Source organism: Scyliorhinus canicula, chromosome 12, assembly GCF_902713615.1.
Source record: "Scyliorhinus canicula chromosome 12, sScyCan1.1, whole genome shotgun sequence".
NCBI lineage: Eukaryota > Metazoa > Chordata > Chondrichthyes > Carcharhiniformes > Scyliorhinidae > Scyliorhinus > Scyliorhinus canicula.
In genome coordinates, this window is record NC_052157.1 from 48,223,593 (window position 1) to 48,238,114 (window position 14,522).

Genomic DNA, 14,522 nt, shown 5'->3' on the forward strand with positions numbered 1-14,522 from the left:
AACAAAGCATTCAGGGCCTTTTACCAAGGGCTGTACACTTCAGAGCCCCCAAGGGGGGAGTCCGGGATGAAACGGTTCCTTGATGGACTGGACATAACAGTCGTGGGGGAGGGCAGAAAACGGGACCTGGAAGCACCACTAGCACTGGGAGAAATCATGGACAGCATTAACTCCATGCAGGCGGGGAAGGCGCCGGGACCAGACGGGTTACCGGCGGACTTCTACAAAACATTTGCGACAGCACAGGCCCCGCACCTGCGGGAGATGTTCACAGACTCGTTAGCCAGGGGTACACTGCCACCCACGCTAGCACAGGCCTCAATCTCACTGATAACTAAGAAGGGCAAAGACCCAATGGAATGTGGGTCATACAGACCAATCTCACTACTGAACGCGGGTGCCAAAATACTGGCCAAGATTCTAGCCAAAAGGCTGGAAGACTGCGTGCCAGAGGTGGTAGAAGAGGACCAGACGGGCTTTGCCAAAGGTAGACAGCTTACTTCGAACATTAGGTGCTTGCTGAACGTGATAATGACCCCATCCGGAGAAGAAAACACAAGAGGTGATTGTCTCCCTAGATGCAGAAAAGGCCTTCGACAGAGTCTAATGGAAATACCTCATAGAGGTACTGGAGCAGTTCGGGCTTGGAACAGGATTCACCTCCTGGGTAAAACTCCTATACAGCGCTCCCATGGCGAGCGTACGGACAAACAACACCAACTCCCGATACTTCCAGCTGCACAGGGGCACCAGACAAGGATGCCCACTGTCCCTGCTGCTGTTCACTCTAGCGATCGAGCCACTAGCAATTGCGCTCAGAGGGGCAAAAAGCTGGAGGGGGATCCGAAGGGGCGGCAGAGAGCACAGAGTCTCACTCTATGCAGATGATCTGCTCCTCTACATTTCGGACCCACAAAGCAGCATGGACTTTGGTGCTTTCTCGGGCTACAAACTCAACATGAGCAAAAGCGAGATCTTCCCGGTACACCCACAAGTAGCGGGGGGCAGCACTAATGGGACTGCCGTTTAAACAAGCCCGACACAAATTCCGCTACCTGAGGATCCAATATCTCATGACTGGAAAGGGATCCACAAATGGAACCTCACCAGTCTGACAGAGGAAGTAAAAAAGGACCTGCAAAGATGGAACACACTCCCACTCAACCTCGCGGAGAGAGTCCAGACGATCAAAATAAACGTGCTGCCCAGGTACCTCTTCCTATTCAGATCCATCCCGATCTACATCCCCAAGGCCTTTTTCAAAGCAACTAATCATGGCGTTCGTATGAGGAAGAATGCTAGGATCCCAAAGAAGGTCTTTCAAAAAACAACATCGGGGGGGGGCTTGCCCTCCCAAACCTACAACTCTACCACTGGACGGCGATGGCTGTGTGTGTAAGGGATGGATCAAAGAGCCAGAAGCCGAGTGGGTGCGCGCGGAGGAGACCTCCTGCAGGGGGACCTCACTCTGGGCCCTCGCCACGGTGGCACTCCCATCCAAACCCAAACAACACTCCAGCAGCCCGGTGGTAATAGCCACCCTCCAATCCTGGAACCAACTGCGGCAGCAATTTGGCCTGACCAAAATGTCAGGTAAAGCTCCCATCTGCAACAACCATAGGTTCACGTCAACGCTGACTGACGCCACCTTCAAAAAGTGGGGACAGGACAGAGGGACACTGACAGTCAGGGACCTATACACGGACGGCAGGATCGCAACACTGGGTGAACTGACAGAGAAATTCCAGCTCGCCAGGGGGAACGAGCTAAGGTACCTGCAATTAAAAAACTTCCTACGAAAGGAGACAAGGACATACCCACAACCACCATGACAGACACTACTGGAAGAGTTACTAGATGCAAGCATATAGGAAACTGTAGCGACATGTACGACCGACTAGTAGAAGGGGCCGACACCGTACTGGACGCAACAAGAAGGAAGTGGGAGGAGGACTGGGGATCAAAATAGGGTGGGGACTCTGGAGTGAAGCACTGCATAGGGTCAACTCCACCTCCATATGCGCAAGGCTCAGCCTAACGCAACTAAAAGTGGTACATAGAGCCCACTTAACAAGAACCCGTATGAGTAGATTCTTCCCAGAGGTGGAGGACAGATGTGAACGGTGCCAAAGAGGCCCGGCCAACCACGCCCACATGTTCTGGTCTTGCCCCAGACTTGTGGAGTACTGGACAGCCTTCTTCGAGGCCATGTCCAAAGTGGTGGGGGCGAGGGTGGAGCCATGCCCGAAAGTGGCGGTCTTCGGGGTTTCAGACCAGCCAGATCTATTCCTGGGGAGGAGGGTGGACGCCCTTGCCTTTGCCTCCCTGATTGCCCGCCGTAGAATCCTGTTCGGCTGGTGGTGAGCAGCACCACCCAAAGCTGCAGACTGGCTGTCCGACCTCTCGGAATCTCTCCAAATGGAGAAAATCAAATTCGCCATCCGAGGGTCAGACGACGGCTTCCACAGAACGTGGGAGCCATTCCCACAATTGTTCCCGGACCTGTTCGTGGCCAACAAACAAGCAGAAGAACAGCCAGGTAGCCAAGAAACGGGAAAGAAGCCAAAGCATGAGAGGGAGAGATAGACCGGGAGACGGGGGTGAGGGAAAGGCGAACCACAGGGCTGGGGGGGGGGGCAGAAGCGGGGAGAGGGGGAGGGGGGGGGGCAAGAGGGCAGAAGCGGGGGGAGGGGGAGGGGGGCAGAGGGGAGAGACAGGGAACAATAGAGGAGAGCCAGGGAAAGGGAGGGAGGAGGTAGGGAAACGTTAACAAACTTGGCATCCACAGGAACAGATAAAATGGGGAAGACGGGAGGGCCGCAGAAGCGGAAGTGCGCACGAGACGACAACGTCAGCGAACTCCACTGACTACTCTCAATGTTGGACGAGACTACACTATTAAGAAAATAAACCCATAATTCACAATTTAAAAGCAATCGACAACTTCTGTGATAATAAACCGAAATCTACACGGTCAAGTTTCAGTTCCAACCATGACTGTGGATGTAATTATATTTCAGTTCACTGTTCAGAATCCAACTATTCAAGATGATTTCAGTAGTCTATCCACTTAAAATGTGATGCAGTACCTGCCCGGGGAAAGGTGGTCGAGTTCCAGTCCAGGATGTCGCAGATACCTGATTAGCAGTGGATTGGCGAGATATCTGAGCTAAAATCTGACCTGCTGAGGATGTTTGCTGAATGATGTTTCCACCAGGTACCATTGAAGTGCTGAAAAAACAATATTACAAATCTGTTACTAAATAGCCAACTACAATCTCAACAACAACTTGCAATTATATTGCGTCTTTAATGCAAAACAATATCCACTGGGATATGCACAGGAATATTAGACAACATCTGACATCATGCTGCATCAGGACGAGGGAGACATTTTGGCACAGCACCCTCTATGGGGATCTGGGACTTGTGTTAATAGAGAAAGAATGAACAGACTGAATAATTACCACTAGGAAGTACAGAATCTAAAAAAGAAGATAAAATATTTAATTCAGTATCAAATTGGAAGTCGAAAGTGAAATAAAGAAAGGGATAGAAAGATGAAATTAAAAGAGAAGAAAAATGAAATTGAGAGAAAGAGATAAAAGAGACTATATAAAAAAAATGTTTTTTTTATAAATCTCCAACAATAATAAAAATCTGAAGCAATGAGATGTCACACTTATTAGAACAAAATAATTTTTGGCGCAAAGAGGTGGTTGAGCAGTGCATGTAAGGATTCTTTTTGCAGTTGAAAATATATTTAAAAACTACATTTGATAATGAGTTTCAACATTTTCTGTCAAGTTCATCCATCATGGGTAATCATGTAAGTACCACAAGTTCATGTTGTTCCACTTATTTCAATTAAGCGTCTTGCAGGGAGATGCTGGAATAGTGAAAGTCCTGAAGGGGCAGTGCAACTTGGATGGCAACTCACTAACATCCACATTTAAAGGCACGTCCGCCAAACCGGACTGTGTGGGGGTATTCATTGATTAACTGGTTCCTACCTTCGCCAAAGATACGCGCCATTTCAATCTGCATTCCTGATGCTGCTGATGGAGATAGACTATCCATGCAACACCAATGGCAGATGTGTATGACATCACAGGAGTAAAAGCCAAGGATTGAAACTTAGCTGTTTATTAACAGACCCCCGATGAGTTGCCAGCCCAAAGTTCATTTCACAGAGACAGTGGACAACGTGTGGAGTTCAATGTGGGAGAGGTTTTGTGAAACGTTTTCTATGTGGTTAACATGAATACGTCCAACTTGTACAGGTATTGCTGAGCCCATTTCATCGAGCTAAATGCTCAGATTGGCTGCACATACCAACAGTGCTGCTTTCATATTACTAGCTTGAACATTATTCTATTTTATATAGGTGAAATCAGCCAGGTTTAAAAGTTGCAATTATATATGCATATTTTATGGAACAAAAACACACATAATTGAAAGAGGAAATGTTACTAGATCACTCATGATCTAAGTTTTTTAAAGGAACAGGGCCCCAAAACAATATTGCTCGAGTGCTGTTTCTTTCAACAAATAAGGGAGAATGGGTTTTACTGGCTACAGCTGATGAGTATAATTGCGAAACAGCCTGTGTTGAATTGAAGGTACTCTGAAATTTACCTGAATGTTTGTCCTGCTCGCCCAGGTTGGAATGAACCTCCTTGTGAGTAGATCTGTTGGTTTCCAGCAGCCGATGTTGTAGACATTGTTTTCTTTTCACCTGTGTTAAAACAATTAGGACAATCTCTTAGTTGATCACGCTGCTCATGGACTTCAGCTGATGGAAGTTTGAGCATCATCTGAGACACTTTTTTTGTCATACAGCAGCCAAAGCAACATTGCAATCCATCTTCTGAGTACAAACTTCTTCATAAAGCAAGCACATTGTGTAAAGCTCCAAAAGAAATGCCACACCTGCATGAATTATTTTTAGGTGCATAGGAGACGATTAATTTTGATTGAAAAAATAATGCAGTAGTTTTTCAGCGTGGGTAAATTTTTGGAAATTTCAAGCCTGTGGAATCAGCTGATGGCGCACTCCATGAAACAATCATGGATGTTTAAAGTTTTCCTCTTTCACTGACAATGTGGTCAGTTTTAAAAGATTAACGTAACATTAACCAACAGTTCTAACCATGGGTCAACCTGGGTGTAGCTGGAGACGGATGTCAGAGTGGTTGCAGATAAGTTACAGTGTATCTGTGAGGATGACGCACAACAAATGAGTGAGACATACCATGACGGCAGAAATATTCATGTTTCTCCATAGGTTTGTAAGAACATGTGTATGTATTGTTAAAGTCCACCAATAATAATCTTTATTAGTATCAAAAATAGGATTACATGAACACTGCAATTAAGTTACTGTGGAAAAGCCCCTAGGTGCCACACTCCGGCGCCAGTTCGGGTACACAGAGGGAGAATTCAGAATGTTCAATTCACCTAATAAATACGTCCTTTGGGACTCGTGGGAGGAAACTGGAGCACCCGGAGGAAACCCACACAGATGCGGGGAGAACGTGCAGACTCTGCACAGACAGTGGCCCAAGGAGGAATCGAACGTGGTACCCCAGAGCTGTGAAGTGACAGTGCTAGCCATTATGCTACCATGCCAACCCAATGATGCCGACATTCATGCAAAATTACCTTGGGGGGGTGGGGATACAGGAATTGACATCACTGGGTTTGGCAGAAGGAAAGATCTTGGAACTAGCAACTCTTTAATGGTCAGAATGGGGTAAAAGGAAAATCTATCCTTTTGTTTTCAGACAGCATCATCAGTCACTTGCATTTTCAGATTGGAGGTGTGCAGATCACACTGGCTGTGCAGTGAAGAACAGGATTCTGGGATGAGATGATAAAATTAAAATTAAGTTAGGTTTGAAAATCTCGTAGAGCTGGATTTTACAGGGTTCTGTTGCTCTCTACTACCCGGTTAAAAAGTCGAGCACTCCCTCCGAAAGTGAACTTTAAACTAAACTTGTGACCTTTTCTCAGGAAGAGATCCCAATGTAAAGAGTTGCTAGCCAATCGGATGGCTTGCAGCTGTGTAGTTCCAGCAAATCAGGTGGAAGCGGTGGCAGACAAGCAGTCTTGATGAAGAGGAGCCCGAATGTAAGTCTAGGGTATTGCCAGGGACATGCTGGTAAGTGGTTGGGGGTGCTGTGTTTGAGAGGCTGGAGAGAGGTAATATGGGGAATAAATGATCTTAGAGGGCTGCCTCCAATTGGCACAGGGGACCCGCAAATGAGGTTTCCCCCCCCCCTCCATTCCCGCACCCAAACATCTGCTCATACAGCTAATGCTGCCAAGCTTTCCACACAGCCTGGGCCTCCGCCGAGTCGGGTAAATAGTGGCAGGGGTGGAGCCCTTAAGTAGCAATTAATTGTCCACTTAGAAACCTCAACAAGCCTTAGGGTGGGCCGGCTGCCCGTGCCTCCACCATCCCTCATAGAATTTGGGGCAGGTCAGTGACAGGACGGCCATGCGCTGGATTGTACAAGTCTCCTGCCTTCAAACTCACTGGCAAAGTTGGGTAAAATCCAACACATACAATTTGCCATGTTGACAATCCTGTCTTCTGGCAGGAGAGAAGGTTGTAAGAAATGAACAAGAATGTAAGGATGAGTGTAAAGGCCATTTAGTCTTACTAAGATCCAGTTGTATTTTAAATATTTCAAATGCTACTGGCCCACCTGGTACGATATCTACCTGCTTTCAGCAAAGAAATTCTTCTCACTCTCAGTCTCAACTACCTTTGCTGCTCTTATTTCATGTGAAGTAAATTTCTGAGCCCTGATATTTTGTGTGTGTAGCTGCATTTTGTTTTTAAAGATTGCTGAGTTAAAGCTTCTCTACACATTCCTCATAGCCTTTACACTTGTCATTAACATTTTGCTTCAATGCTCTAGTTTTTGATGGTTTGATGGCTAGAATTGAACAGTATGGGCACGATTTAACCAAATTGCAACAGAGTCTCGTGTCAAGCATTCAGCCGGGTTTTTCCCAGCGCTTGCAGCGCCGAGAAAGATCACGCTATCAAACAGGACTTTGTTGCAGTCCAGGGCCTCAGCGGGAATAACCGGCCGAGGCCGCGCTTAGTCCCATTTCCTGCACTGAGCAACTCCACTTGCCAGAATTCCCCAGTGCAGGAGGAGATCGGGACCCCATTTTTAAATGCCGCTTAGATCGCTCTATCCCTCCCTCGATGTGACCCTCGGACTCCCCAAAGCCCCTACTCACCTACAAGTCGGCCCTCGCCCCCCCTCACATGGGCAGGGCACCCCTGGGCCCGATCCCTGCCACAGGCACAATGCCAGCCTGGTACTTTGGCACTGCCAGCTTGGCACTGCCCCCTCCAGCCTGGCAGTGTCAGGCAGGCAGGTGGTGCTGCCAGAGTGCCAGACTAGCAGTGCCAAGATACCCACGTGACATCAGCAGTTTAGGGTACCACCCTTTCCGGAAGTCAACAACCTGGAGGCCTCAGATCCCCTGGGAGAACCCCCCCCCCCAGTGTTGTTCCGTCTGGTCCCCACTCTTGGCATGCCTATGGTCTCTGACGCAAGGGTTAGATCCCGTAGCCTCGGGTAGATCAGGCGAGCTGCATATTAGAGCGTGAGACTAGCTACTGAATCTAATATGCAGATTTGCCAAATACTGGGCGGGATCCAGATCGCGACACCTCACGTGATCCCATTAGATCCCGCGAGGCGTGGTGAGACTGGTAGATCCTGGAAGAGACCTTTCCCGGCATCTACCAGCCACCGAACGGGGATGCAACGTGGATGGTAAATCGCGCCTAATGCAGAATTTCATTGTACAGCATGCAGGAAATCTCACAAACCATTTATAAAAGGATGTGTTCATAGTGACGCTCCCATAATGCACGCCAGAAATCATCCCTCCCAGCGTGTTCTTACTGGTATTTAAATGCTCTGACTTGATAACCTAATGTTCTGCGATTTCCTTTATTACAAGTCCATATATTATAAATTAACAAGCCAACTATCACTTTTAGGCTCCACGATAGTTCACTTTTCTTAATTGTTTAGTTACATCGCAGAATTTTTGACATGTGTACATCATTTTGCATTTATCACTGCTGACTAGCATTCAGTATTTACCTTCATAATTGCATGGAGTATTGTTTTAACTTTTTTGAAGAAGCTGGGCATGTCGTTGATCTTCCACACTCTTTCTATCTACCAAGTATTCAGCATGTCATGGGTTTTATGCTATACAATTGCTTTCAGATGCCTGTAGGACCGGTGCTTTCCGCTTTTGTGTGAAGTTTTGAGTCTGTGAAAGATTTGTGCTTCCGCTTGATTGGTATGGTATCTTAGTTGTTTTCCATCAAACGGGTTAGACCACAAGATCATAAGACATCGGAGCAGAATTAGGCCATTCTGCCCATCGAGTTTGCTCCGCCATTCAATCATGGCTGATATGTTTCTCATCCCCATTCTTCTGCCTTCTCCCCATAACCTTTGATCCCCTTATTAATCAAGAACCTATCGATCTCTGTCTTAAAGACTCTCAGTGATTTGGCCTCTGCAGCTTTCTCTGGCTGAAGATATTCCTCCTCATCTCAGTTTTAAAGGATGGTCCCTTCAGTCTGAGGCTGTGCCCTCGGGTTTTAGTTTTTCCTACTGGTGGAAACATCCTCTGCATGTCCACTCTATCTAGGCCTCTCAGTATCATGTAAGTTTCAATAAGATGCCCCCTCATCCTTCTAAACTCCAATGATCTTCCACACTCTTTCTATCTACCATGTATTCAGCATGTCATGGGTTTTATGCTATACAGTTGCTTCCAGATGCCTGTAGGACTGGTGCTTTCCTCTTTTATGTGAAGTTTCGAGTCTGTGAAAGATTTGTGCTTCACATTTGAGATCCTGGTCCTTAAATACTGTTTTCCTCAGTTGGCCAGTTTTGGAGGTGGTGATGAATTTATTCATTAAGGTCTGCCATCATTGAAAGGGGGCTTCCAAAATATGGAAAATGGTCCATGTTTTCAAGGATTTTGTCATTGATCTTAGTTGTCTTCCTTAGATATAGGTTAAGTTTTCTGGTAGAGAGGCAAGGACCTTTTCTGAGGTGCTTGCTATAGGTAATCTTTAGGTTTGACCAGACGCCTCCACACTGTTGCCCATAGTGACTGGAGGTTTATAGGTTGGTTGAGTGAAAATGGTTGCAGTGTTGAGACTTTTGAGGCCTTCAGTGTTAATGTTGTTACAGTATTGCATCTGTTGCCTCGGCTGTTTTGGAGCCAGGCTGATGGAGATGAGAAATTAAATAAAGCGGCAATCAGTCCAATCATTGGTACCTGTTATGGTGTGGATGATATGGACATCTCCACCATCCCTTCCTCAAACAATGACATAGTCAAACAGGTGCCAGTGTTTGGACTGTGTATGTTGCCATAATGTCTTGTACATGTCTCACTGATGGAACAGGATGTTGGTGTGACGAGATCATGTTCTAAACATTTTGTCAACAGGAGGACTCCATTGGAGTTATCTATGACCCACTGAGAGCCAGAAATGGAGAGGAATTAATCAAGGACAGGAAGGCAGTCAATGCTCACTGGAGAGAACATTTTGAAGAACTCCTCAACAAAGCCTCTAAGTTTGACTTGAACACATTCAGCTCCATCCAGCTTATTCTCGGTGCCACCCTGGTCCTGAGCAAAGTTGAAAAAGTATCAAAGCTTCTGAAGCAGGTGGCATTCCTGCTGAAATTTTGAGACGTAACAGAAATGCAATCCTAGCTTAGCTGTGTAACCTCATCAAGGAAAAGGAATAATGCTGGGGGCTCTCAGGGACACTGTGGCTGTTCAAAAAGGGAGAAAGAGCCTACTGAGGAGGCCACAGGGAGGATCATTGTAAGGTATCCTCTTCAATCACCTTGTTACACTGGCTGATGTGATAATTGCAGGGTTGCAGTGAGATTTCCGTCCATGCAAATTAATGAAAAATAAAAGGAGCTGTTCCAACCGCTATACATTGCCTTTTTTGAACTCATAAAAGCCGTTGTTTCTGTCAACCATGAAGTTTTATAGAGTGTCCTCCCCAAATTTGGCTGCACTCAAATTTGTCACCATCCTTCACCTATTCCATGATGACATGCAAGCTGTTATCGTCACCAATGGAGCCACCACAAAGCTTATCTCAGTGGAGACCGAGATCAAATGAGGCAGTGTCACTGCACCAGTTCTCTTCTCTTACTTCCTCGGTGTTGTAATGCACCTCACTTCCAGCAAGTGTGGAGATAATCTACAGGACAACTTAGTCATTGAGCTTCATTAGGCTGATGATGCTGGTGTTCATGTTCAGTCAGAAACTGAGTTCCAGGTCATGGATGTCTCCTTCTCTGAAGCATCTGGGAAAATGAGCTTTTCACAAAACATCCAGAAAATGAAGGTCCTCCCCTCAAACAGCTGCCAGAGCATACCATTTCCCTCCGACTCCCATCCCACAACTAAGACCAATGACAAAATCCTTGAAAACATGGACCATTTTCCACATTTTGGAAGCCCCCTTTCAATGGTGGCAGACCTGAATGAATAAATTCATGACCACCTCCAAAACCGGCCAACTGAAGAAAACAGTATTTGAGGACCAGGATCTCAAACATGAGACAAAGGTCAATATTTAGTGGATAGAAGTGTTTGCCAAGCTCCTATGTACTTGGAGACTTAGTCAATCGATAGCATGCACCTCAGAGAGATACCGCCAGCCTTTACAAGATCCTCCAAATCTGATAGCAAAAAGGTGGACCAACAGCCGCGCCCTTGCCCAGAAAACTTGCCTTCCATCAAGGTGTTAATCACTCACTCAGCTCTGTTGGCTGGAGCATGTTGTTCACATTCCTGACACTCTGTTCTCTACTCATAACTGGGTTAGGACACACTCACTTTAGGAGAACGGAAATCTTTTAGCAATGTCTTCCAAGTATCCTCAAAGAATCAAAATAGCTGCCAACACCTGGAAGTCCTGGTTTGTGACCAACAACGTGGGGAAGGTTAATTTGGGAAGGCACAAAACACCATGAGAGATTTTATCAGGAACATGCAGAGATGAATTCGAGGTGTCAGAGAGACTGCATAAACCGGATCATCTATCACATCCTTCAAGCACCACCTTCCCTGCATATGGCAGAATCTGCAATTGTACATTGACTTATCAGCCATCTCAGAAACCACTGAACTAGAGTGCAAGCAAGTCATCCTTGATCCCAAGGAACTGCCAGAGAACAAAACCATGGAAAATCTCATACATTTCTAAATCATTTTATTTGGCTCAACCATTTTGATCCAATGTAATGTTCCACTATATATTCCTCTGCCTTTGACTTTAGTTATGTCCCTTTTGTTTGGTATTTTAACAACAGGATTTTTTTTTATATCGAGGAAGTCAAACCCCATTGTAGAAAGCAAGGAAATAATTGAGTAACATTATGGCCAATCAAGCAGTACTGATTCGATGTCACACTTGGCCTGTTGGGTGCAGCTGTGTGTATAATTTCTTAAAATTTTGACATGAGAAATACTGGATCACAGTGAAGTGACAGCAAACTAAGTATGAATTAAACTTTCTATCATATGAGATTTTGCGCCACTGATATTCAGAATGTGCTTATTAGGGGGCAATGAAAAGATGGAAGAAATGAAGAGACAGGAAGCAAATATACAATTAACAGAATATAAAAAGCAAATCGGATAAATAGCTAAACTAATTAGCAAAGTGAATTAAGAAACTTCAGGCTGAGGAACACACATTCAGGAGTGGTAATTGATGCACATTAGTTCGAAGCGCCTCAGTACTACATACAAACTAGGAGCCTTTCTGGCCATTGAGCCTACTCTGCCATTTTATTGGCCGAACCGATTGTGGCCTCAACTCTACTTTCCTGTCTACCCCTAAACTCTTTGATTCCCTTGTCAATCAAGAATCTTACTCAGCCTTAAAGATATTTAATGATCTTGCCTCCACGACTCAGAGGAAGAAAGTTCCACAGACTAATCACCCTCTGAGAAAAAGATTCTCCTAATCTCACTCTTAAATAGCAGACCCCTTAGTTCTAGTCTCTCCCACAAGGAGAAATGTCCTCAATCCACAGAAGATCTTTTTCCCAAGAATTAGGCATGTAAACCTTAGAACTGCTTCTCATACTATCATATCCTTTCTCACATAAGGAGGCCAAAACTGTACCTAGCTCCAGATGTGGCCTCACCAACACCCTATACAATTTTAACAAAACTTCCCTCCTTTTATATCCCATTCTCCTTGCAATAAATTGTCAACATTTCATTTGCCTTCCTAATTGCTTGCTGTACCTGCATGTTAACTTTTGATTAATGTACAGGACATCCAGGTCCCTCTGTACCACCGAGTTCTGCAATCTCTCGCCAATTCAATACTACACTGTTTTTCTAGTCTTCCGACCAAAGGGGAAGTGTAACATTTCCCACATTATACTCCATCTGCCAATTTTGTGCCCATTCAATTAACCTATTTAAATCTCTTTGTAAACTTTGTCTTCCTAAAAATTTACTTTCCTACTTATCTTTGTGTCAACTCTCAATCTTACTGCTACAGTGATGTGAAGGTTAGCAGAATTCCCACATTATCCATAAACCACTAAACATTTTTAGTAGTAATATGACAATTGGAAGATGTGGGAGTAGTATTGAATTTGTTCTGAATATTATGATTCTTGCTAACTCTCAATACAAATAATGGCAATATACCCTGACAAGATATATTAAAATTGAAAATAAGTTTTCACAATAATGAACTTAATTAAACAACGGGGATTAATAATAAGAAAATCCAAAACAGTACTCGTGTAGCATACTAGAGCAATTAGCAAAATCACTCATTTTCACAAAAGAGGAGAATGAAAGCTGTTTCTTAAATGGTAGCTTGTTGTAAATTCCAACATATTTGGAAAGTCAAACATATTACAGGCTTATAGTTCTAAATTTGCTACTTTTTGGATAATTAAGACTTAAAGAATTGCTCTGCTTCAAATTTGTGGGAATTTGGATTAGATGGTTCCTGGTAATGTGTTTGTGGGTAAATTGGGAGTTTCAAGTATTTTGTTCAGTGGATTTTTGCGAGAGTAAATGCGCCACTGCAAGATTAATGCGCTATGACACTTACGTTGCTTCAAGGGGATTGTTAACTGTCTGACAAAAATGCAAAAGGATCTGTATTGCAGGCAAACCGGACCTGTCTTTTTTGTTTACTAAAAATCAGACTGTGCAAAATTGTCTGATTTGAAATACATATCTACCAATTCATTGTTTGCAAATAAGAAAATGTAAAGGATTTTTCATAAAAAGAAAGGTGAACGTGTATTGTTTATTTCTTGACACTTAATTTTCATTATTGCCATTTTATTCTCGGATCTGTAAGAAAGAAGATCAGCATTAAAATTCATATGAACATATGAAATAGGAGCAGAAGTAGGCCATTCGAGCCTGCTCTGCCATTTAATAAGATCTTGGCTGATCTGTTTATGTTTTAAGTTCTATATTCCCCTGATAACCTTAGATTCTTGTTAGACAAGTGAATCAATCGATTGTTAGGAAAACAAGGTAGTTTTAAGGGATTTCTATTTGTATTGGAATACATTAGAAATAAGGTATAGTTTTAGGTGCGTTTAATTTAATGTTTCTATGGCTGGAAGGGACCTGTAGTTAGATTCATGCTGGAGAAAAGTGTTTGTATGTCTGGGGGTTGATTAAGTTTTAACAAAGAGAGAGCTATGGCATGAAGAATATATATAGTTGCTTAGCAACTAGAGGCCGTTGTAAGAAAAAAAACTTTGCTTTGTTTTTTAGTTTTAGCTGGAAGCTACAGCAGTTGATGACAGGCAGTTAGAGAGGGTACATCTTTCTCAGCTTTGTTAGAGGTAAAGCCATACAATGGAGTAATGGTTAAGAAAGCCAGTGCCATAAATCTAAAGGCCAGCTACATAAGCTAGCAAAATGAAGAGGAGTTTCCAGGGAACCTTCAATTTTATAATAAACTTAAGTGAACCTCCTTTCCTGGGTTTCCTGGATCATTATACTCTCATATAACAATCATCTAGGGGATTCCGAGGAGACACCCACAGACATTCTCTTGGGGTTTCAGAGTGGAGAGTGCATTGGACCACAGTCAACATGTGTGTTTAAAAAGGGGCTTTGTGTGTCAATGAGACCATTTTGGTCTCAAATTTACTCTATCGTCTGTGTTAATCTTAAAACTTGTGTATATTTGTTAAACTAAGGAGGGAGTAATGGAGGATTATATTATGATCCAATCTTTCAACGTTTGATAAAATATTTTTTATTATTAAAATTAATTTGCCGTCCTGTGACTCTGTTCTTCCACGTGTGATAACAAACAGCAAAAGCTATGGTATTTTGAGACAGGGTTCCATCCTGGAATCCTCCCATCCAGTTATAACATCAACTGGGATCACAAGACTACCTCCACCTTAAAAAATTCAGTG

The 14,522-nt window shown here is 44.1% G+C and overlaps 1 protein-coding gene across 3 annotated transcripts in view; it reads right to left on the minus strand.

Moving 5' to 3' along the window:
- The window catches only part of arnt2 (aryl-hydrocarbon receptor nuclear translocator 2), a 379,980-nt gene that overhangs the window by 65,469 nt on the left and 299,989 nt on the right, over positions 1-14,522 (minus strand). For all 3 annotated transcript variants that reach the window (XM_038814349.1, XM_038814347.1, XM_038814350.1), the window contains 2 exons: positions 4,639-4,738; positions 3,090-3,231 (listed from right to left, as the gene is read on the minus strand). In XM_038814349.1, the coding sequence (XP_038670277.1) occupies positions 3,090-3,231; positions 4,639-4,738 (242 nt within the window). The remainder of the gene's footprint in view (positions 1-3,089; positions 3,232-4,638; positions 4,739-14,522) is intronic.